At 40.9% G+C, this 26275-nt stretch overlaps 1 protein-coding gene across 6 annotated transcripts in view; it reads right to left on the reverse strand.

Annotated features, from left to right (window-relative positions):
* The window catches only part of CSNK1G3 (casein kinase 1 gamma 3), an 85841-nt gene extending 83154 nt beyond the window's left edge, over positions 1–2687 (reverse strand). For 4 of the 6 annotated variants that reach the window (XM_065656104.1, XM_065656099.1, XM_065656098.1 and 1 more), the window contains exon 1: positions 2386–2687. In XM_065656104.1, coding sequence (XP_065512176.1) covers positions 2386–2683 — 298 coding nt within the window. In that variant the 5' untranslated portion in view covers positions 2684–2687. The remainder of the gene's footprint in view (positions 1–2385) is intronic. The other 2 variants (XM_065656101.1, XM_065656100.1) reach the window with 1 other exon arrangement.
* Positions 2688–26275: the final 23588 nt, after the last annotated feature.

A 26275-nucleotide genomic window follows, 5' to 3' on the forward strand; every position in this document is an offset into this window, starting at 1 on the left:
TGCAGGATCAACTGAAAACTCTTGCAGATAGTTTCCAGTTGAATCAGTGAGCTTAAACTGTGAAGAAGCAGCACCCTAAACTCCTCCACAGATTTGTTCTTCCCATGGTTTGTGTATGCCTTTAATTGTGTTATTACTTTTGTGTACACTCACCCAAAACCATCAGTTAAAAGTAAAATTAAAAACCTAAGGAACAAGATGTAGCTATATGCTCATTTACAACAGACTGAAAAAAACTGTTTAACTAGTATGAATTATTAAGAAAAGTTAAGATAGTTAATATGGCTGATCAGTACCCTGTTCTTTAGAAAGTAGTTTCTTGTAATTACAAGATACTGGAGAAAAGTAACCACTGCCACTTCCCTGTTCCTCACATTTGATATATTGTTGCCTTGAAGTCACAACTAAACTAAATTCATCTTAAACACCAGAAGACTTCTTAATATTTTATAAAACACAACTTTAAGACAAAAGCAAAGATGTTACAAATACATGGAACTTGGACACTTCTAATCACAGAACAACTTAGTATAGTCACTACTGAAGCACAAACAATCCAGTTTTCATAGGACACGGTTTGTGGATGCAGCTGGGACACTAAGTATTGATAGACACATTTTTGAAGTTGATGCAGTCTGTCTAGTTAGGAGACTATGAAAAAGTGAAAAGTTGCCAGGGGAAGTAAATTCAGTCTTGTTAATCACACATAAGTGAACTGGATAAGGAAAAACTCTTTTGCAGGCTCAGTGATTTTTTTTTTTTAAAAAAAAAAAAGGAAAAATAACTTCAGAACAGTTAAGACGGGGCCTGTAAGTCTCCCAAATAAACCAGTTGAATCTCCTAACTAAACCTGAATATCTTTGTCTTGAACACAAAGAGAGAGGAAAAAAAAAATCATTATATCAGAACTCGTACTCTAGATTCTGCAACTCATTTACATTTTAGAAGCAAATATATCCATTTGGTTCAAAAGTAAAGTAGCAAGACACAAAGATTAATTTCATTAGTTGAAAGTCATTCTCAGCTGATGAACTAATCTGCTGTTTGCCAGGTAGCTTCTCTGTTTCAGGCCAGCACAATAAAATACCACTTATTTCTATTGTAAACATTGTTTCACTTGTTGAAACTTGTCCACTCCCAAGAAATTGACAGAAGCATGTTGAGGTCAGTTGAAGCGATCTCCTAAAATATAGTTAACAAACCTCTATCTCATCTTTTCCCTCTAAGAGGAAAACTGCATTATTCCCATCTTGGAGTTTAATATCCCAACACAGCTCAGGATAAAATGCATCCACTAGACATTAGTGTTCAGAAAAGGTGTGAGTCTACAGTGCAGATAAGTTGTTTACCCCTACAACCGACTAGTCATAACCCAGGTAGCAACATTTAATACACTTAAGAATGTGCTTATTATGACGCTTGAGAACATGCAAACAAAGAATAATTTTACACAGTCTATATCACTACATATGTACTTATGAAAGATGTTATATACAAAATGCGTAAAGAAAATATCCTCAATTATTTTCCAACTCGTTTACACATAGCATGTCACTTTAACACTCATTAAGGTTTTGACAGCTAAGTCAACAGAGAAGCTTGAAAATAAGCTCTGTGAAAGTTTCACAGCAAATCACCTGAAACATCACCAGTAGAGATTTTAATGAATCCAAGTTAAAGCCATTACATCCAAAGTGTTTATAAATAACTTAAAAAAAAAAAAAAAGGCACTGGCAGGTCAGTTTGCCTGTAATATGCTAACCTGCTAACCGAGCCAGTACAGACGCACGCCAACAACCTGCTTCTACAGAACAGGAAAACGAACTTACTCACATGTTCCTACAAAAACAACTCAGCGCTCTGTCGGACTAACCACGGCTGGCAGCATCGAAATCGGCGATTAGTCAGGAAACCAAGCAAGCCGCGAGCAACACTTCTTCGGGAGAGGGCGGCAGCCGGAGGTCTCACAGCGGCAGCTTCTGTCAGCCAGGCGAGAAGCCACAGGGAAGAGAAGGGCCCTCCCACAGCGGGTCGCGACTCCGCGCTCCGCGCTGCCGGCACCGCCACGGCCCGCACTAGGAGGCGTTAACCCCGCGGAGGGGCGCGCAGCGTCCCGCCGCCCACCTGCAGGAAGCAGCGCGGCGGCTCCGAGACACACAGCGGCTCCGAGACACACGGCGCCTCCCTCCCCCCTCCCCAGGCGACCCCGCCTGACCAACCGCCACCTGCAACCGCCGCGACGCCCGCACGCAGGGGGCTCTGCTGCCCGCCCCGTGGCGACCGGAGGAAGGGGGAGGGAGCCCGCTACAGGCCTCGGCCGGAGCGAGTGCTGCGGCCGCCAACCACCGGCGCGCTAGCGAAAGGCGGGCAGGGACGGCTACCTACCGGCTCCGCTGAGCAGCAGGAGCCGCTGCGGGGCGGGAGCTGCGCCGTGCGACAGTAAAGAGGCTCGGTGTCCGGCCGGCAGAGCCGGCGGCGAGCCCGTCACCTCTGGGCACTGCGCCCTGACCCTGCCGGGCCGCGGCAGCTCTGAGATAGGGCCAGACAAGGAGGGCGCAGCCGGGGAGGGGTTCCGAGTCAAAGGGGAAGCGCCGGCCGTAGCGAGCGAACGCCCGCCCCTTCCCACCGCGGCAGGAGCCCCGGGCGGGCCGCACCTTCGCCCGGATGCGGAGGGGGCGCGCATGGGCAGGGCCTCTCGGAAAGGGAATAGGGGGAGCGTTCGGCCAAGAGCGACCGGCGCCCCTGGCCCCTCGCTCGAGAGATTGACAGGACCAGCCAGCCACTCCGGCGATGAGAAGCAAACGCCAGGCCTCAGGAGGGGGCGGGGCTCGCTGGTGGGCAGAGGAAGTGGCCAATGAGGGAGGGGCTGGGCGTGGCGGCGCGAGGGGGTGTGCCGGCGTGCGCCTGGGCCGCGGTGCGGGCCGTGGGTCCGGTTCCCGCCTGCTCCCGCCTCCTCCCTCCTCGGCGCTGAGGGGCGGGTGGCGGTCACCGCGCGGCGGGCGGCGGCGCCCAGAGGGGTCTGGTTGGGGGCGGCACTTGGGTGTGCTTACGGCACCGGGGGGCGTCTGACTGCTGACCCCTAGCCGCGCTAGCCTCGTTGCTTCGCCTCAAAACTTAGAGATTCGGTTCGAAGGAGGCGGCGGCCGGTCGTTCTCGGCACGCTGTGAGCGCCTGCGTCTCAGCCACCCGCCTCTCTTGCTTTAAGCTTCGGTGAGCTGATGCTCTTTGCTGCACTCACTGGCAGGGGGGCAAAGGTAGCTGCTTACAATGGGAAGGGCTGGGTGCCCGGGCACGGCTCAGTCAGTTGCAGGCCACAGCTGCCCTTGATTCTGTGCTGCGTACCCCAGTCCCCAAAATGCCAATATCCTTCGAGGTCGCACTGCTCCCATTTGCTAGTTGCTCAAAAATGATACTGGGTGGGTGAGGTTACACACCGCTGGCTGCACTCAGGCCTCGTGCATTCCCTGTGTCTCCAAACTGGGGAATCAGAACCCCACTCTCACTTGATGGCTGTGAGAGCTAACATGTAAAAGTTAAAAAATAGAATTATAAGTGCTATATAATAGAGTTCATGCCACCACTGGTGCAAAAGAAAAGATCTTTAGGCCCTTGTTCACCGATCACAGGTGAGTGGCATTTTAGCCTCACTGAAGGTCTAAGGTTTTAAGTAAAAGGATTTTTTTTCATTTGTAAACTTAAAAATAGCTTTCAAAGTTTATTAACAGCTTTTTTTACAGTCATTATAAATATGGAGAAGATGCAAAAGATAAGTGTTGGACCTTCTGGCAGATCTTCAGTATTGCTTGCCCAAATCACTTGTTAGGGAAAGTCTGCATCTTTCCAGAACCTTGTGGAAATCCTTGCAGAACAAAGAATTTAAAACAATATAGCTGCAAGAGACTTTAAGAAGTCATTGGCTTAGCCTTCTTTTCCTCAACTGTACATTTCCAAGCCTCAGCAGATGTTTAATTACTTCTGCCAGAAAGTCTCCATAGGCCATCCATGCTGTTACTCCCATTAAGAAATATTTTGCTGGTGTTCAGCTGTTATTTTGTAACTTAAGCCCATTGATAATTGTCTTGTATTCCTGCTAAGTATTTTGTGGTGTGCTAGTATATAAGGCAGACCGCATTCATTTCCAGAAATGCGTAACTCCTCGCTTACCACGTGGAGCACAGATTCAGCTTCAGAACATCTAACTTTCTTCCAGCTATTCATCTGGTCTTCTCTAGCATCATACAGGACGCAGTCTTGGGGCAATGCAGAGAGGTTTGTGCTGTCTTGCATTGAAAGTTCCCCCTCTGTAAAAGATGGTTTCATCGAATGGGAGTGAACATATACTTAGTTCCAACTAGTACTCCAGGATCCTGTCAAGTATGCATTCCACTCTTACAAGCAACTAAGCAGAGACAAGAACAAGTCTTGCATTACTGTGATTCCAGTTGTTTGGATTTTTGGTTTTTTAGAATATGTCCTCAAATTTTCTATCTAATCCAAAATGGACACATTCTCACTAATACTAGTGTTGCCTTTCCCAGCGTTTTCTAAACAGGCTGTCATAACCTAACAATAAGTGGAGACTTATTTTTTATGAAAAATCTGTAGGGTATTTTTCCAGTAAAGTCATGATTTCTGACATTAAAAAAAAGCAATTCATTGGCCTTTAATTCAACTCAACAGGTTACTTAATCTGTAATTCTAGGGTTTAGGTGAAGAACATAAGGCAAAAGGGAAAATGTCTTCTGCATCTCAGAATTTTAAACAAAACATGCATCTGTTTGGAGTGGTTAGAAATACAGTCAGGCTGCAGTGGTGAAGAAAGTGGATACTTACTACATGTAAAATGTGTTTCTACTCTTAGACATTAAGAAAAACACAGTCTACCATACTGTATGCCAAGTACATAAAATAGGAAAGGAAGGCTGTAGCTTCGATTTTGTAATGTGAGGTACCTTGTAGTGTACATGCACAAATGCTGTTCCAAGTGAAGGAAACACTGAGATAACTGTGCTTGTTCAGCCTTGAGAAAAAAAGGTTTGGTGGAGACCTCAGCACCATGTCCCACTATTTAAAGGGTGGCTACAAAGAATATGGAGACTCCCTTTTTACAAGGAGTCACATAGAAAAGACGAGGAGTAATGGGCACAAGTCACTTCTGGGGAGATTCTATTTGGACACAAGAGGGAAATTGTTTACAATGAGAACAATCAGCCATTGGAACAACTGCCCCAAGAAAGTGGTGGATTCCCCAACACTGGACACTTTTAGTATTCAGTTGGGCAGGGTGCTGGGCCATCTTGCCTAGGCTATGCATTTTGCCAAGAAAGATTGAACCAGATGATCATTGTGGCCCCTTCCAACCTGGTGTTCTGTGATTCTATGATACTTTCAGTGTTTAGTCCCAGAATGAGCATTACTGCCTTCATGGAATCCTTTGAAAATTCCTGCACACACAGAGAAATAACAGAACTTGCCAGATGCCGCTTTTCAAAGCTTTTTATTTTTAAAAAGTACTCTATCATAAAGTTGACAAGATATTTCATTCCCTGTAAAATTTCAACTTTCATTTTAATATCATTTTGCACTAAGATTTCAGCAGCTGTTTGCAGAAGCCTACGCTATTTTGTTTATGCAATATTTTTCTGATGAACTTATTCCTCCATGCCATGTTAAAATATTTTATTATTAGATACTAGTAAATTAAGAACTTGCACTAAAAAAAACCCACAGGCATAACTTCTGGCTTTTAAGTATTACAGTTCAGATTTCCCTTAACAACTTAACAGGTTTTCCAGTTTGTTAAGATCTTTGTTCGTTTCACATGTGTGGAAGAAATAAGCATATGATTTGTTCTTCTAGCCAATGTTTTAAACTCATATTCAGTTCTTAATATTGGTCTTTTTTCCCACTGTCGTATGACTTGAGCCAGTCAAGATAATTAAGAATTGTTGTTCTCACTGTGGTATCTCAATCACAGTCCTTTCAAATTTCTGCCACTCTGTACCCTGTAACTTAATCCATGTACCTAAGAAGATCTCAACACCTAAAAACAGAGCTAAACAAGCAGTAATATAAGCTGCTGCAGTAAATTAATTCTTTCTTGTGGATCATCCAAATTCTGTTTGACTAACCTTTAGCTTAAGTTTTTTGTTCTAGAGTAAGAGTTCCCAGTGTATGATAGAAAAATTACTGCAACATAGTGAACTACATAGTGATGAGCCAGCCCTTAGCCAACTTTTAGCCCTATGTGTAGATGTAGTGGTGGGAATCTTTTACTGCCTGCTGTAAATATGTGCCTACAAACAAAGAAAACAAACAACACTGGCTACTTTTAATCTGTTCTAAAGTTCATGCAGTTTGGCAGCACATACTGTTTGTGAAGGAGAAAGCCTTGTCTGGCTGGACTTAGCAGATTGGGGTTGAGGTACACTTTTAGGTTCCAAAATTTCAGGACCACAAGGAACCTTTTATAGTCCTCCTCTGAATGTAAAGAGCACAGGAAGGAACCTAGATTTGCTAACACCATGTGAGAGAAGGGTGGAGCTTGCTTTCTGCTGTGCATGACTGGAGAGCCCAGAAATTAGAACTCATGCGATTGCTGATGTAGTCCTGTCATTGCTAATGATGGTGGCAAAAAGCATGCCCAGTTTGAGAATCACTGTAATACATCATCCTCATACATCATAAAATATTAAGCAGCTGCCAGAATGTCATTACTTTAAACAAAAAAGCAAAAATAGGCTTTGGCTGTTTATGTCATCTGACCCCCACACAAATGTTGTATTACTTTCTCTCCATAATCCTGAAGTTACTGGTTGAGCTGACTTCTCAGCAGTTTGCTGTTCTCAATTTTTCTTCAGAAGAACTCCCTATAACCTGGAGGGAACACTCTAACATGAGAGACAGATGTGAAAAAGTGCTGTGCTTAGGCTGATCCCTTCCATACTAATGGACAACAATGAGCTTTTAAAAACTGGTGGAAATCTGAGTTGCACAAAAAAAGCAGAAAGAGAACATACAGATTTTCACAGCTGCCATGCCTCAACTGCTTCGAAATCTATTTTAGTACAACTGGAGAATTAGCCTATTAATTGTATAATGAAAACACTATGAGTTATGTCAAGTGAAAGGGCTGAAAAGGCCACATGCATGAGAGCCACATTATGAGGTACAGAAACACAGGCACTTTGGCAAAATGCTGGAATTCTCAAGTTTGAGATGGTGATAAGTGATCTGATTGTTGATCTAGGGCTGCTTCATATACGGATGGGATTTTGTTTTAAGCATGTAATCACAGACCTTCAACCAATGATAATCCCTTTGTCACTTATCCAAGAGTTTGAACAGAAGTTGTGTACATTTTCCTTTAGGTAAATGTGGTAGTCAAAGCTTGAAGTTTAGGGAAAAGAAAAATTGATAGATTTCTCCAAAATTTGTAAGAAGTATTTGAAAATGTTTTCTGCCTCATAAGTACACTGAAAGCTAAGCTTTCCAGTAACTGTTGAAAATAAAGCTAGGCCCTTGTGTTAGAATATTTAGAAATAAATGTATTGACTTTATTATAAAGCTACTTCTTAATTTTCATTCTGTAATTCCAAGTGTAATTAATTTAATTGAAAGCTGATACTGACTTTTAAAATTTAGATTTTTTTTGTTAATATAAAGAGGTGTGTTTTAGAGAAACATTTTTTCAGTAGTATATACTTCCTTATAGTCTCTTTACCTCATTTTCTGTTTTCAATATGTTTTAGAAATGTGTCCATAACTCTGCAAGTTGAATTAAAAAAATAATGAAGAAAATAAAAAGAGGAAATACTGCTATGATGCCTGCTATGATGTAAACATTTTCAATATTTTTCAGGCACTGCATTTTTGTGTTTATTTTCCTCTCTTAATGTAACAATCAGGGAGTAAAAATGAACTATTTATATGTTTCAAGCTATTCCACAATATTTCCACTTCTTTCCATAACAGTGATTAGTTAAGTTCTAGGGGGTTTTAAGTGTTGCATTTGCTAATATATCAGAAATTACACTATAAATTGTACTTGGTTTTTTGTGCCAGCTGCTAAATTTTTCACAATCTGGCTTCAACAGTATTTGTAGTTCTTCCCAACCCCCTCCCTTGAAGAGAAGCAACGATTAGTCTTTTGCCTGAATCTAGATTTTTAGCCTTTTTATCCCCAATACCCCAGCCTCAAATCCTGTTCTCTAGTTTATTAATTGTTTGAATTCTACCTTAAAAAATCAATAGTGAATTATTCACAAAGCACTTATTCTTAGCACACAAAGAGTACTAACAAGGCAACTGTTCTGCAATGCAAAAGTTAGATTTTCCAACCATTGTTCTAGCTGCTGTTTCTCAGTAACTGACTCACCCACACTGCCCCTTAATCATTTCCAGGATAGCTTCTGTGAACAAAAAAAGCAAAAAAAAGGAAGGTTTATTAGAATCAGCTGGTAAGAATGCAGAATAAACATTCTTTTTTTCTGTAGACACTTCAGCCTCCCTCTCATCATCTCTTAGAGCTGTTGCTCTTCCCCACATATCCGATGATGTCCTTCAGTGTTTTCCAAAGGAAATCTCACCACCGTCTCTATTGCCTCTGCTTCCCATGAAACTCTCTCAGTTTGAGAGATGAGGCAAAATGTTTCATAATAACACTGAGTTAATTTGTGTGCTATTGTATTGAGCATGGTGAAAGGTCACGCAATATAGTAGGATATCATTTAAATTGAAAGTATGTGGGGGAGCAGAACTGTACTCAGATGAGGGGACTCATTAATTAGCTTGCTGAATCACTGCCACTCTTTCCCAAAGCCAATTATATTTCTTTCAATGTCATATAACATTATCAAGAATATCCTGTTACTAATTAGGAGATCACATATTCCATAACCTCTGTAAGTCAGATTTCCTGCATACATCAATGGCTTTTTCCATTTCAATACAAAAGCCTCCTATGGGCCACCTTTGCTTAAGAATCTTTTGGAGTCCGTATCTGCCATTAGTTCAGTGTGTACCCTAATTTTGACTTTCCAAAGCCACAAGGGTTTCTTTTGTCCTTTACCCTTACATACCAAAATCTATACTGTTTGTATTCCTTACTTACATTCTAGGAGTCATTTTCCAGCCTTGTTCTGCAGAATGTAAAATATCCATTTTGCCTTTTCTACAAAACTGGTTGGTTGATTAACAGAAAGTGATTAAGGTGCTCAAGTCTGTCACTCTACTAAACAAGCAGAACAGATTCTACAGGTTTTCAGTTTTGCCCTTTTTGGCTTCCTGATTATCCTCCCAATCAATAGCATTCTGCCCATTGACACTAAAAACTTCCCTGAAATTGAGGAACTGATCAGATACAGAGCTACTTGGCAGAATTATGGCTATGCTGCCTAGACCAAGTGGGTTTTGTACAGTAGAAGCTAGAGAATTCACTGGAGATTTGTATCCCATTATACTGGCTCTTACAAAAATAGATGGGAATGCATATTTCTCATTAAAACACTAAAGAGATGCATATCATATCCATCATCACCCAAGTCGTGCTTTCCTGTTGGAAATAACTAGCTTTACAGTAGTAAAATTCATATTCAGATTTGTATTGCTTTTGTTTGGTTTCCTAGATATAAATACTGCACTGGATTGATCACTGTATTTTATGTTTTCTCTGAAAGTTGAAATCAGTGAACTGTATTTCACAGATAGGAAATTGAGGCAGAACCTGGCCCTAAAAAAAAATAACTTTGCTGCTAACTTGCATTCAAAAGGATATTCTTTTGGCTTTATTTATGTTTCTATCTCTGCTATTGATTTCTTAAGGGTTTCTTCCTCTACTTCTGAATTAGAAAGCTTTGAACTTTTATTTGAGCATTAACCCTAAAGAATGCCTGTGTATCTTTTTAAGATATGAGTATTAAATTTCTGAAAATTTGATTCACATGGATTTGGAGGTCAAAATAAGATTTCCTGCTCCATCCAGAAATAGAAACCATTTATACTGTCAACTGGAGCATGAGGAATGAGGTACCAATAGTTTGGCTTCCTTAACATCATTGCCTTTTCATTAATTCAATAAAGGTATGTTTTTAAGGACTCCTTATGTGCTCTGTGTTACTGCTACTATATAACATTCTCCTGAAACTCACTAATGATATGCTGAAAACATGGCTTTTTCCACAGAACTTGTCTTCTTTATTCATGAAAAGTAATAGTATAGTCAGTTAAATACTATGATTACTATTACAAGATCAAGGACATTTCTATGAACTGCTTTTCTGTGAAAATCCTTGCATTTGTAATCTATACATTCTGGCAGCTGCTATATAAAAATTTGATTGTGTGGGAAGGGTAAAGAAATAAATGTGAGCTTTTTTTTACACACAGGTTGCTATACATAAATGATTGGACGGTTTGGTTTTGTTTTGTGCAGGTGTGTCTCAGGAATTTAGGTATTACTTTAATCAGTTACATTGAAGAGAGAATTTTTTGTCGATCCAAAATCACATAGGCAAATTTCTAGTTTTGTGGTTCCATTTTATCCTTAGTTATATTTATTTCCAAAGGTTGCAAAGGTAAAATGATTTATATTCCTGTATGAGCAAATGAGGCATTGGAATGTGACTGGCTTGAAGCAGCTAGTGGATCCCTGAATTGACTAGGTTATGTATCTCCCAATTTTCCCTCCTTCACTTTCTGCAGACAAAGCTATATCACTTCTCAGAGGTACCATTGCATGCTTCCCATTTTCATCTGAAAAAAAAGTGCACAAAATTTCCCTATTCTGCTAGGAAAATTACTTTGATAAGACACATTGCAACTTCTTTGTATTCAGAGCAATACCATCTGAAGAAACACTAACAAGAAGATAACACTGGATTGGCTTAAAATCATACTGAGAGATTTCCACTGGAACCAGCAAGACTGGAAGCCTGCAGCATCTTTGGAAACAGGCCCTAGGCCTCTACATGAGAATCAACGTAAGCAGTGTTCCACAGCTACCTCGTTATTTGTTCAAAGGACCTGAACCACCAATGCACAGGGATTAGTAGGAACATAGCAATCACATATGAGTCTGCCCCACATACTTTCCTAGTCACTGATTACTTTCAGATCAGACAATTGCTTTCCTTTTTCTGTTTAGTAACCTTCAAGAGATTTATCAGTAAGTTTGCTGATGACACCAAGCTGGGAGGAGTGGCTGACACGCCAGAGGGCTGTGCTGCCATCCAGCGAGATCTGGACAGGCTAGAGAGTTGGGTGGGGAAAAATTTAATGAAATATAACAAGGGAAAATGTAGAGTCTTGCATCTGGGCAGGAACAACCCCAGGTTCCAGTACAGGTTGGGGAATGACCTATTAGAGAGCAGTCTAGGGGAAAGGGACCTGGGGGTCCTGGTGGGCAGCAGGATGACCATGAGCCAGCACTGTGCCCTTGTGGCCAAGAAGGCCAATGGCATCCTGGGGTGGATTAGAAGGGGGGTGGTTAGTAGGTTGAGAGAGGTTCTCCGTCCCCTCTACTCTGCCCTGGTGAGACCTCATCTGGAATATTGTGTCCAGTTCTGGGCCCCTCAGTTCAAGAAGGACAGGGAACTGCTGAAGAGAGTCCAGCGCAGGGCCACAAAGATGATGAAGGGAGTGGAGCATCTCCCTTATGAGGAAAGGCTGAGGGAGCTGGGTCTCTTTAGCTTGGAGAAGAGGAGACTGAGGGGTGACCTCATCAATGTTTATAAATATATAAAGGGTGGGTGTCACGAGGATGGAGCCAGGCTCTTCTCGGTGACAACCTGTGGGTTAGCGAGAGCTGTTGCCTGGGCCTGAGGCCTGTATGCTAGCTTGTTGCAAAATCGAGGGTTGCAATAGACAAGGAACGCAGTGTGCCCAGACAAGGCCCAGGAACAAGGAATTTGTGGTTATCAGCAAACGCCTACACCCAAGGACAAGGAATAACCCGTGACCACAGGTGGCCGACTGATAGTTGCGGGAACATCTCCTAATCAACAAACTCTGTTTAAATAGTCTATTGTTTAAGTAGTCTTGCTAGTCTTGCGCATGTGCTAGAATGATTAGCCAGTCACCTTAAGACACGCTTAACTTAGAACATATAAATATATGTGTGTTAGCTCAATAAATTGGACATCTTGCTTGCATCAAGCTGCGTCCCCGTCTCTCAATCGCGACAAATTGGTGACCCCGACGTGATCGCCTATGGTGAGACCGCCGAGGAATGAAGAACCGCCTATCTGGTGGCAGGTCGCGAGTCCCGCAGAACTTTGGATGAGCTGCTGAAAGGAAGCAGGATAAGCCGGCCGGCTACTTAATCCCTCCGTCTGGAACGAGAGGTGAGCTGCGGGAAACTAAAAAATGGGGAATCAAGCGTCTTCCCCTGAGAGAGACGTTTATGAGCTAATGAAAGCGTTGCTTAAAAAGCATGGGAAGAAGACCCTCTCAGGGCAGGATCTTAAGTTAATGCTCAAGTGGGTGCAGGTGAAAATCCCCACAGTAACTGCCTCTTCAATTTTTACATGTGAGCTTTGGGACGATGTAGGGGTTAAATTATGGGATGCGGCTACGGCGGGGGACGAAGAGGCGCAACGTATGCTCCCTAGATGGAGAACTGTTTTTGAGACTGTGAAAGCACAGGAGCAAATGCAACGGGGCTCCTGCGAGGAAGAATCAGCGCCTTCCCAGTTACCCTCTGCCTGTCCCGTAACCTCTCCCGATGCTGCTAATGGGGTGAAGCCTTCTGCGCCACCATTAGCTTGCGCCGCAGGGTATCCCCCTGAAGGTGATCCCTTTGATCCGGGGCCTATCGACCCCGAGAAGGAGCCTGACTTATTTCCCCTTGACCCTCATGATGTTTGGAGAGAAATTAAGCGCCAGGCGTTGAAGGAAGGGGAGCTGGAAGTAGCGAGAACTATAGTCGCTCCTGTAATATATCGGGGGCGGGGGGGGGCCCAATGGGAAGCACTGTCTTTCTCGGTTATCAAAGAGTTACGCCGTACTGTCACCGAGCACGGGCTATCCTCTCCCTATTTTGCGAGTCTTTTGTCTTCGGTATTTGACACATATGTTATGACACCACACGATCTGAAGTCTCTTGCGCAGTTGTTATTGACTCCGACTCAGTATACAATGTGGGAATCTCAATGGAGAACAGGATTGCAAACAATTTTGCTGGGGTATACGGGGCATGCTAATGCTGCTTTAGCTGCGTTGACCATAGAACATCTTACAGGGACGGGACGGTTCTCAGACCCTGTCGCTCAAGCTAGGGATATCCCTCGAGAAGCTTTAGAAGCACTCCGAGAGGAAGCGAAAAGGGCTCTGCTGAAAGTTCCTGATTCAGGCAGACCCCAGAAAGCATTTACTACTATAACCCAAGAACCTCGTGAACCGTATATGCAGTTTATAGATAGATTAAAACAAGCCCTAGAAAGGCAGATTGATAATACGGAAGCCCGAGAAATTCTACTCCTTAAGTTAGCCGTAGAAAATGCTAACGCTGACTGCAAAAAACTCTTAAGGTCTCTCCCGAATCAGAATCCTACCCTAATCGAGATGGTGGAAGCCTGTAACAGGATCGGCACCATGGACCATAAATTTGAGGTTATGGCTGCCGCGTTCGCGGCCATGCGTGGGCAAGTTAACCCCACTCCACCGCCCCGAAACTGTTATGGCTGTGGGAAGCCGGGCCACCTTAAGAAAGATTGCCTTGCTACGAGTGCTTGGAGGCGTCCCCAGATACCCGGGATCTGCCCTAAATGCCAGAAGGGACGGCATTATGCTAATCAATGCAGGTCTAAGCATGACTCTCAGGGACGTCCGATACAGGGAAACCGGTCGCAGAGCGCGGGGCCGCGGCGCGTGCAGACACAAGTTCCGCGGATGGCCCCCCCGCGGGCGCAGGGGGGGGGCGCAGTAGCGTTGCCGACCTCTGCCCAGCAACAGCAGGAAGTGCCGGCTTGGACCTGGCGACCTCCTATGCAGTAACGCTACTTGATTCCTCAGTCCATCTGTTGCCCACGGGTATTGTCGGCCCTTTACCACCCGCAACGCAGGCATTGTTGTTGGGAAGGTCGTCTACGACGCTATCAGGGCTTTTTGTATTACCTGGGGTAATAGATGCTGACAGTTCTCAAGAGATTAAAATCATGGCTTGGACTCCGTTTCCTCCTTGTATTATACCAAAGGGAAGTCGGATTGCACAACTAGTTTTAATGCCCAAAGTTGATAATTCTCTGCCTAGTGACCAGTTAATGCCACAGAGGCAAGGAGCTTTTGGCTCCACAGGAGAACCGCAGATTTTATGGGTCCAATCTATCACGCAGAAACGCCCCACATGTCGATGTACTCTTATTCGTGGGAATCAACGGGTTGTACTGTGCGGAATTATTGACACGGGTGCGGATGTTACTGTCATTTCTCAAGCCAAATGGCCTCCCCAATGGCCCCTAGCAGATGTTTCCCAAGCGTTAGCTGGGATAGGGGGATATGGAGCTAGTCGACAGAGCTTAGAACTAATTCAGATACAGGATGCAAGCGGCCAGACAGCATCTGTCAAACCGTTTGTTTTACCTGTCCCTATGGTTTTGTGGGGGCGTGACGTGCTATCCCAATGGGGTATGTCTCTTCAAACTACCCAGACACATTTTTAGGTGGGGCCATTGAGGGGCGTGAGACCCTAAAATTGATCTGGAAAACTGAAACCCCTGTTTGGGTCGATCAATGGCCCCTACCTACGGAAAAACTTCACGCCCTCCAAGAATTAGTTGCAGAACAACTATCGAAGGGACATATTGTGTCTTCTAACAGCCCCTGGAATTCGCCAGTTTTTGTTATCAAAAAACACACTGGCAAGTGGCGCCTGCTCCATGACCTCCGGAAAATTAATGACGCTATGGAAAGCATGGGAGCCCTACAACCAGGACTTCCATCACCTACTATGATTCCTCGTGATTGGCATTTAACGGTCATTGACCTTAGAGATTGCTTTTTTAATATTCCCTTGCATCCAGATGATGCCCCTAAATTTGCCTTTTCTGTACCAAGCGTCAACATGCAAGCCCCATTACAAAGGTACCACTGGGTTGTGCTGCCACAAGGAATGAAAAACAGTCCCACAATATGTCAGTGGTATGTAGCTAAGATACTTAGTCCAATTAGAACCATGATGCGCCATGCCTTACTGTACCATTATATGGACGACATTCTAGTAGCAGCAGAACACCATGAAGTCATGGAGGAAGCTGTAGCCCTTGTCATGGTTGCCATTAAATCGGCAAACCTCTGTATTGCCCCAGAAAAAGTACAACGGACGCCACCATGGAAGTACTTAGGGTGGCGCATACGAGCTCAAACTGTTGTTCCTCAGCCTTTACAAATAGCCACGGAGGTAAAAAACTTACATGATGTACAAAAACTGTTAGGAACAATCAATTGGGTCAGACCCTTGCTTGGCATTACTAATGCAGACCTAAGCCCATTATTTGAAATGCTCAAAGGAGGCTCAGATCTCTGTGCCCCACGGAATCTTAATCCTGAGGCTGTTAACGCCCTACAGAAAGTTGCCATGGCAATTACCAACAGACAAGCGCATCGATGGGCACCTGAGTTACCTTTTCAACTCATCATTTTGAATCCTGCACAGCAACCTCATGCACTGATCTTTCAGTGGGATAGCCAGAAACCGGACCCTTTGCTGATTATTGAATGGATTTTTTTACCCAACCAAGCCACAAAAACTATTTCGACACAGCATGAAATGTTTGCATCCCTTGTCGTCAAAGCTCGACAAAGACTGTTGACTTTAGCAGGAACAGACTTTACCCTTATCTGTCTACCAGTAACAGCTGTTTATTTGCAATGGCTATTACAACAATCGGACGCATTAGGGACAGCTCTAGTCAATTATACGGGCCAACTTACTTCGCATCCACCTTCTCACAAACTGTTACACGCTGATTTTCACCTTTTGCCAATGCCAAAAAGAAGCGATCAGCCTCTACAGGCCTTTACTGTTTTCACAGATGGATCGGGTAGAACTCACAAGTCCGTTATCCTTTGGTGGGACGATAAGTCTGGACATTGGGACTCTGATGTAGAAACTGTACAGGGCTCTCCTCAAATAGCAGAATTGTCAGCCGTGGTTCGTGCCTTCCGGAAATGGTCTATCCCTCTCAATGTAATTACTGATTCTGCTTATGTTGCAGGAATTGTTCAACGAGCAGAAGCCTCAGTGCTCCGTGATGTTTCTCATGCAGTCTTGTTTACCTTGCTACAGGAGCTTGTCTTTCTCTTAGATTCTCGCCATCATTCCTATTTTATTATGCATATTAGATCCCATACCTCTTTACCTGGGTTTATGGCCGAGGGAAACCGACAGGCTGATATGCTTACGCTACCTGTGCAGGTATTACCCGATCGTGTGGCACAAGCTCGACTTAGCCATTCCTTTTTTCATCAAAATGCTGGAGGTTTAAAACGACAATTTAACCTCACCACGCAGCAGGCAAAAAATATTGTTGCTGTGTGTCCTGATTGCCAAAGACATTCTTTTATATCCGTTGCCGGAGGAGTTAACCCAAGAGGGTTACAGAGTCTGCAGCTTTGGCAAACAGACGTTACGCATTTTTCTGAATTTGGTCGTTTGAAGTATATACATTCTTCTATCGATACCTTTTCGGGTGCATTGTTTGCCTCTTGTCATACAGGAGAAAGAGCGCGAGATGTTCAAAGGCACCTGACGCGAGCCTTTGCCACTTTAGGAATACCCTCACAGATTAAAACTGACAATGGCCCTGCCTATGTCTCTTCATCAATAAATTCCTTCTTAAATTCTTGGGGAATCTCACACACCACCGGCATTCCTCACTCCCCCACAGGCCAATCCCTAATAGAGCGCTCGCACCAATCCCTCAAGTGTTTGTTACAAAAACAAAAAGGGGGAGTAGGGACCGCTACTCCAGAAGAGCGATTACAGAAAGCCTTATATGTCTTTAATTTTTTGAATTGTTCTCTGTTGGACAGTAATCCTCCCATAGTTCGACATTTTAGCACAAACACCCTCTTGGAACCCAGAATCAAGCCACCGGTGCTAATTCGGGACCCTGAAACAGGTAAAGTAATGGGACCCTATCCCCTCGTTACATGGGGTAGAGGCTATGCTTGTGTCTCCACAGAAAGAGGCCCCCGTTGGATCCCAGCGAAAAATGTGAGGCCCTTTCGAGAGGCACTACAGCAGCAGCCCTCTGACGACATCTTGAATCCAGATTCTACGCCCGGTGAAGAGCACACCGCCCTCGAATGAACTCTGTTTTAGAAGCTACGGAGATGGGCAAGGGAATAGTTGTGGTTGCCCTATGGGTATTTACATATGTCAGCATGGGATTTGAATTGCACCAAGTTGACCCCCGTACTAATGTATGGCTTACATGGGCAAATCGCACTGGGGTTACAGACTTTTGTCTGTCCCTGGCGCAAGTTGGCGATTCGTTTATGGAAATGTTAGTTAGAGAAGATGTTCTTGAGTTAGTTGGTCATCGACCTTGGGATAGCCAAAATGTTCAATTAAAACAGAAAGGGGGAGATGTGGGTTAGCGAGAGCTGTTGCCTGGGCCTGAGGCCTGTATGCTAGCTTGTTGCAAAATCGAGGGTTGCAATAGACAAGGAACGCAGTGTGCCCAGACAAGGCCCAGGAACAAGGAATTTGTGGTTATCAGCAAACGCCTACACCCAAGGACAAGGAATAACCCGTGACCACAGGTGGCCGACTGATAGTTGCGGGAACATCTCCTAATCAACAAACTCTGTTTAAATAGTCTATTGTTTAAGTAGTCTTGCTAGTCTTGCGCATGTGCTAGAATGATTAGCCAGTCACCTTAAGACACGCTTAACTTAGAACATATAAATATATGTGTGTTAGCTCAATAAATTGGACATCTTGCTTGCATCAAGCTGCGTCCCCGTCTCTCAATCGCGACAACAACCAACAGTAAGACAAGGGGTAATGGGTTCAAGCTGGAACACAAGAGGTTCCACTTAAATTTGAGAAGAAACTTCTTCTCAGTGAGGGTGACAGAGCACTGGAACAGGCTGCCCAGGGGGGTTGTGGATTCTCCTTCTCTGGAGACATTCAAAACCCGCCTGGACGCCTTCCTGTGTAACCTCACCTAGGTGTTCCTGCTCTGGCAGGGGGATTGGACTAGATGATCTTTTGAGGTCCCTTCCAATCCCTAACATTCTGTGATTCTGTGATTCTGTGATATTAGTCCTGGCTCCACTTGAAATAATGTCAAGTTTTTGCATTGACAACATCCGATAGTGAGGAGATTCACAGAAAACTTAGCTGCTGTATGAAGAATTTTGCTCGTTTTGAACTTGGCTAGTCCTGGCCTTGGTTCTTTTGTTAGAAGCCCTGCTGAATTTATACCATCAGTGATTTTTCATCCTCTGCCATGACCTTTACTAAACTGCCTTTTTTTCAGACTGAAAAGTCCTACCTAACTCAGTTGTTCTTTGTAAAGAAGCTGTTCCATGCTTTGGTGATCCTTCTTACCCTTCTCTGGATCTTTTCTAGTTCCAATATGTCTTTTTCTGAAATAAGGGGATCAGAACGATGCTCATGTCTTATTTTGTATTGCTTTTCAAATAATTCCTAACATCCAATTTTCTTTTGTGGCCTCTGTAGAGCATTAAGCTGAAGTTTTGCGCAGATGTTTCCTAAACTAAGGTCCAGCTCCTGCGTAGTTATGGTCAGTCTATCATTTTATACGTGAAGCTAAGATTGTTTTTTGCGATGTCCATCACTTTACGTTTGTCTATCTTGAAGTTCATCTGGCATTTCAACTGCTATGTGATTTGGTCTTATGAGGAACAGTGTCATCCAGGAAGTTTTATCATGAGATGATCTAAAAAATCAAATTGGTACACATTTCTATGATACAATTCAAATATAGTTCAAGCTTGAGTTTGTAGTTATACTTTGTTTTTAAAAAGTGAAGCGGCATTGTAAGATGAAAAAGTGAATGACAAGGCATTTATCTTAAGAAAACTGGAAATTTCATCACATTAAGTTTGGTACAAGAAGCTGACATACTGCTGAAGATTTATCTCAGTGCATCCAACTCAAATAAAACTTACTCTTTGAAAAGAGTAAGCACTTTATTCTTTCCAAAACACTGCACTGAAGTTTTGGATTTTTCATTCAAATTGGCCATAAATCCGTATCTTCTTTTTTCCATGTGGCAAAAGAATACCTCGCAGTATAGTTTTAGGTAAAATCCACGCTGTCCAGTTCCACTACATACCATAAGTTGTAAACAAGAGTATGAATGTCCACTTCCTGGACAGAAGACTATAGCTAACTATCTAGCAGGATGTGGGTCTCTAAGATTTTTGAAGTTGTTGAACTTGAGGAATAATGGAAATAAGTGTTAGGACAAAGCAAGCATAGGAAATACTTTCTGCTGGGAGGAGAGAGGAGAGGAAGGAAATGCTTTGAAGGGTTTGGATCAACTTACTTTTGTCATGAGAAAAGCGTGGCTCATCTGTTCTTAGTGTAGTTAATAAAAGCACTGGCAGTATTCTTTCCCCAGAATCAGAAATGCCAGAAGGAAAAACAAACAAACAAACAAACAAAAACCCAAACAAACAAAAAAACCCACAACGGGGTGAATCGGGGGATCGACCTTACCAAGTTATCACTGAAGTTCACAAAATCTAAACAAGGAACTATGTGAATAACCACAAAACCTAGACTGAATACTGTACACTCCTGAATTAAGCATAATGAACTATCCTTATGCCCAAACAATCTCTTCAGACTCCAGAAAAAAGGTAATGAACAAAAAGGCTGGGATTCTATCAGGACATATCTGCAGCTAGAAATAGATGTCAAAGGAAGAAGAGTGGAATTACTTTAAAGGACCACCCCAAGGCTTGAAAAGGTGTCAGAGATAACATCCTTCTACTTTCCTGAATCTTTCCAGTATGCATTTGTGTGGTTCTCTCCTGGGGTGTGACACCCTCCAAGCTTTATGATCTGATCCACTTTGCAGCTGCATATTCCTAATATAAATCCCACAGAAATACTTTCACAATTTTCCTTCCAGTTTTAGTTTTAGTAACATTTACAATTATTTCTTAATAATGCTGTATTTTCCAGCAATATCAATCTAAAGGTACTGAGTTATCTTTCGACTGTAATTTCTCTACTGCTATATCTATTACAGTAATTTCATGGGCTAGAACCTTGTAGAGATATAATTTGGAATGTATATAAAATTTATTACATATGTCTATCAAGCCATAGTCTGTAGAAGTGCTTGTGGTGTATGCTATATTGTATATAGATAAATGCCTATTTTACATTTATCCTGATACCTTTATTTCTGCTATTATTATTCAAATCATGTAAGCTTCCATATATTCTACACAAATTCTATTTCCATAGAATGAATTCTCAATTATCTCACTAGTTATATGCCTCTTATTTTTCCTCAGGCAAAGCTAGCATAAGTGGAACCATAAGAAAATGTAGAAATTACAAAGTCTTTTCTAATTCTTGCTATTCAGTTAATGTGCTATCCATTCTTATATAGCCCACTGTAAAAATTTTTATAGCACCTCTTCATACTTTCTCAGTCATTTAGATCATTGTGACAAAAAAACAAACCACCAACCTCCTAAGCAATTACAGCACGCGGAAATATTGCCAAAATTAAATAGTGTTGCTTACCCAGTATATTTTGAACATTCAGCCAGAGGATAAAGGAAATGAACATACTTTGATTTTCCATCTGAACAGTACTACTATTCAAAGGAACCATTTCCCTTCCTCAACTTTCTAGCTTTTTTAGAAAAATATATCAGCATTTTATCCAACTTTGCCTAACAGTGCTTTTTGACTTCTGATAAATTTGTTCCTTATTTTTGTGACCTATAGTCATGTAATATCTTGAAATAATGAGCTAATTAAATCTTGAAATAACAAATTTAAATTGTCAATATATGTATTGTAGGTATCTGACAATTAGACACAAATTTAAAAATAATGCTCTAAGAGGCCCTTAGAGATCATTTCCAACTCCATGTTTCAAGACTATGCCTACATTAATTCAAACAGAAGCTTGTCTAATCTTTTCTTAAAAAATTTCCAATGGCCATGTAATTGAGAATATAGGCCAAAAGTCACTCTTGCCTTTAGTACTATGCCAACCATAAATTCTATACTACTAAGAAATTTGGGACCATCACAAAAAAAGGCTTAATTTTATTTATGTGGATGATACTTATATTACTGTGTTTCTTCTCAGAGAAAGGAAAAAATAGACTTACAATTTAAGTTTAGAAAAGGTATATAATCAATAATTGCAGCTGAACTTCTATAGTAAAAAACAGGGACATACAGCTGAGTAAGTCAATACTGAAGTAGCTTGATCTGAAATAAATTAGTTAATATCCTAATCTAAAACCTTTTAAAAGTCAATGGAAAAACTGTTGAAAGTTGAATGCTGCCAAGCATTGGAGTGTGTGGAAATTTAATTGATTTATTAGAGTAATTCCAAATTTATATGTAAGCACTCAAAATTATGGTTCTAAAGGCCTAATTACAAATGCATATACAATCAAAATGTTCCAAAACAGTGAGTACTAGGAGCACACAGCTAAGTGTAAACTAAGCTATCTAGGAACAAAAGGAAAATACAAGACAAAGTGCTGCCAGTCAACTTTTTTCCCTCTGCACAGTGTTACATTAAAAAAAAAAAAAAAAGTGTGTGTAGGGTTAACCTCCAGGGAAATTATGAAAAAATAATTCTATTCACTCACTTATCGAATAATTCAATCTACCTTTCACTTGAAAATTAGTATTTTCTATTAATGTCAAATTACTTTTCTTTAAGTATGAATGTGATTATTTTGTTTTGTCGTGGAATGAAAATGTGAAATACTCATCAGGTATAATTTCCTCTCTCAGTATATCAGTTTTTGAAATCTAGAGGACATACATTTCTCCACCATGTAGAATGACTGAGAGTCAATTGTAAAGTTATATGCATTCTCGCTCTTGAGAAGTCATGCAAAAAATTCAAGACCTGAACACTCTCAAGCATATTAATAGCTTTTCTTCCACACGAATTAGCCTGTTGACTTCACTAGGACTGTTTACATTTTTCAGGCTTGGCAGGATGAGGATTATGGTTTTTATCATGTTAAAAAAATAATAAGATAAAACCAAGGCAGAAATTTGTTAGAACAAAGAAATCATAAAAACTTGCCAATATTTTCCCAGAATACAATACAGTGAAAACTCACTGCAAATAAACCAGATTTAAATATGCAGGTATCCAGTAAAATGAAAGATTTTAAAATTACTGCTTTTCCACATTTATTATCATCTCCTAAATCAACATTCCCCAGTGTATCTTTTGTTGTTAAATCATGCTTCTTACTGACACATGCTTCAGCCTCTGATTCTGAGGTATTCTTGTGATCTTGCTTAACGCCCTAGGTGGAGTCCACCACCCCATCGGTGACAGTAGGAATTGTGCCCTTGACTTCAGTCCCAGAGACTCCTATTTGTTGTCCTTGTTGCATGCAAGTAAAAGGCAAATTATTTTATTAAAGAGATCCATCCTTAATGTGAGCATGATTCATGTTCTAAAACAGTTAAATCAAAAGTACGTGGTGCTGACACACTATAACGCTGCATGCTTTTCTTGATAATACACAGCACCAATAAGATAGTTTTCATCACATTATTTGGGTGACTAAACTAGGAAAAAAAAACAAATCAATCTACAAAATTCCTGCTTTTTAAAAAAATACTTCTAGTGGATTGCTATAAATCTAAAACTACAGATTAAAAAAAAATCCTGGAAAGAGATCTGCTTCTATGATTTAACATTCATTTCAGCAATACAAGTACAGTTTTCAACTACTTCAGAACATGCTTTTAGATTTTATTTTAATTTACACTGCTATATCATTCACTTAACACTTTACCCTTAAACTCTTATCCAAGAAAGGACAAGCACCAGAACATCCTAGAAATGCTTTCTGAATTAGCAACTAATTAATAGATGCTTCTAGAATTCAAAATAAAGATATTAAATTACTAGATAAAGACTTTTTTTCAGACACTGAGGCTTAATGATCTTCTGCAGAGAGATTTTATATTAACATACAGCAGAAGGTATTAACTTGCAAATTTGTACAGTATATTTATTCATCCTGGAGGTAGAATGATATGGGAGTCATCTTCTCACAACTCTGTATATTACTAAAAATGTATGTCTTGGGAGTAGTGTCCTTTGCAATCTAGTTATTCTGATTGCATTCCAGTATAATCCCAATTGATTCGTTCTCATTTTTTCAAGGTTATTTAGACGATGCAAAAGAAGAAATACAAGCACTGCTAAATTTTACTTATCTGGAACTGTAAGTGAATACTATTGATTTTTACACTTCACATTTAAAATCTAATAGTATTTAGATTGAAGGCAGTGGCAAAACTAAAATCCCTCATGTGAGTACTAAAGAAGTAGGAAAAAAGTTAAAGATTCCAAAATAAATTATATCTTGTTTAGTCTTTGGACACTGCCCAATTTAAGCAAAAGATTTAAGACTTCAAAATGTTTCTTTGATACTGCTATGAAAGCAAGAGTAGAAGGGAAGAATCCAAGCTAGATCACTTTAAAAGTATTCAAATGCACTAGCAAGACAAAGTTCTTAGGTTTTCAACCATAAATTCTTTGGAGTGGGAAAAATATGAGACATGCCAGATATTCAATAATGTAATATTCTATACTAACATAAAATTAAACACTGTCATTGCATGAAGTAGTCTCCAACACTTATCCTAGGCTCCTAGGTGAGGAGTCTTGTCAGAAGAGTGCTATGCTAGACAGACAGTTGATAATTGATTTACCTTGCTGGTGAAGAAGAGAGGAAGAGACAGCTTTTTCCTTTAGTATATGTCACCCATTTGTACAATGGAACCTTGATCCCTCTTTGGAGTATCTAGGAATTAGTACCTGTAAAAAATAACTATGGTTGATTTATGATAGTTCTGCAGTAGCTCTGAGTCTGTGCATTCTCATGCTACATTAGATGCTGTTCAACACAGTAAATATTTGAATAGTTAATATTGATGACCATTTTATAATGGATAATAATTACAATGGCCACATTTCACACTTCCATCTCATGTAGTTCAAATAATGGTATACATTTTCTAACAATGGTGAAAGAAAGAGGCCTCTGACAAAAAGGTAAACAAACCCATAACTCTGTAGTTTGTAGAAGTACATAGAAAGAGAATGCAAACTTTGGATAAATTATAGCTACAGAAACATTCCCTGTTTCTGGCTTTGGCATTTCATCTAAGCAGTTTACCTGAATTTTACCTTTCTCATTAAGAAGCTATTTAGCAGAAGCCATTAGCAGTACTGTTCAACAGTACTGAATGTGTTAGAGAGTGTGTTCCAGAAGAATCTCAGAATGGCTCATATGTAGCGTGAATTTATTTATTAGCATATTTTTAAAAATTATATAGCCTTAAATGGGCCTGGTATTATGAAGTAAGATTAAATGAGTTAATTTAAACCTAATTATACCTAAAATATGTCTTTCTTTTCACCCCACTGAGTGCTACTAGTAGTCTAGAGAACAATAAGTCCAGTTTACTGAAATGTAAGATCAGGTGAAGATTGGCCACTGGATTCAGCAACTGCTGATGGTATTGCAATTCCTGTAAATATGTATTTAGAGAAGAAAATTAGCATTCTGGTGAGTGGAGGAAAGCACTCACCCCATAACAGTTTTAACAATATTGTTCAAACTAAGTGCAGGCCACAATGTGTGTTACAAAAGTTGGTTGTTTTTTTCTGGTACATAGGAGGGGCAATTCTTACTACTTCAATTTTTAAAACTATGCTGAAATATTTGTTTACATTCCCTCTCTCACTCTTCAGCCTGAATGTAAAAACAGATCCAGATCCCTTGCGAAGTTTTAAACTACCAATAGGATTACATAAGCTGAACATACACATTCAGCATCTCTTGTGTGTACACACACTACAGATGTGGTTGACAGGTCCAGAAGTTGATAAAATTGTGTTTGTAAAAACTAATCTTTCACTAAAAGTATTTTTCAGTTTTATATTAATTATATGGGAAGTAACATATTTGACAGACTTTAATAGACATGATACTGTAGATGTACATTGTATAATTGCATGAAGATCACTGAGAATAAAGAGCTATGTGTTTATATTCTTTTGTTTCAGTTTCCTGTAAAATTTCTTGAAGACTGAGTGGATGATAAAATTCTAATAACTAATACCAGAAATAATATTAAGAACAATGTAAAAAAGTAAAGATAAGCTCCTGTGTTTCCCTCTGAGAAGTATTGTAAACCCTTGTTAGAAAACCTAGGGACAGCTGAAAAGCTTTTCACAGAGAACACTACTGAACATAACTGCAGAAAGAATCAAAGCAGGCGGCTATGCATGGCACATTTACCTAAGCAGAATTTGTAGCTGCTAGCTCATGAGGGACAGCTATATTTTTTCCAAAATACTCCACCCTCATGAAAAATCCAAGGGGATCTTTTTTAACAAGACCGGGGAAAAAAAGTCTACATTGTGTCTTGTCTGCCGTTCTTTTTGATAACTACTGTAAATATGGGTAGCATGTCTGACACTGTCAGGCTAGTGAACTTTGCAGTGGCATAAAAGGAACATATGCTTGCATCCAGTATATGAGCTAATTTGCAGCCAGTTTTAGACCACTGTGGTGATACTTGATAGAAAGTTGATAATGTAATGCAGCAAATAGTTTGGCCTTTTCTGCATTTCATTTTTAGATACTGCATAAAATTTCAAAAGTGATTTAGCTTCTCAAAAAGAAGACAATTGCTTCATTGCTGTAAGTTCTGTTGTACTTAACTCTTCTTCTAATCTGTACCAATACAGTAAGGAATCTTCGAGAGTTGTCAAAGTGGGCAACTGAGTCAAGCTTCTGATTTCTCTGTCCTTATAGACTGGCTTCATTGAACACAAATGTGTTGAGCTCCAAAGACAAGGTCAGGAACAAAATACATTTTCATCCTTGAGTATATCATAGGAGATTTTGCTCCATGTCCCTCAGTGGAGTGAAAGCCTTTGATTCTGCCTTACTGGTGAGGGAGGATGTGAAAACTTCTGGAGATGGTGGTGAAATTAATATGGATGTCAGGATTTATATCTTTGGAACACTCCATAAAGGAACATAA

This window comes from Caloenas nicobarica, chromosome Z, assembly GCF_036013445.1.
Source record: "Caloenas nicobarica isolate bCalNic1 chromosome Z, bCalNic1.hap1, whole genome shotgun sequence".
Classification (NCBI taxonomy): Eukaryota; Metazoa; Chordata; class Aves; order Columbiformes; family Columbidae; genus Caloenas; species Caloenas nicobarica.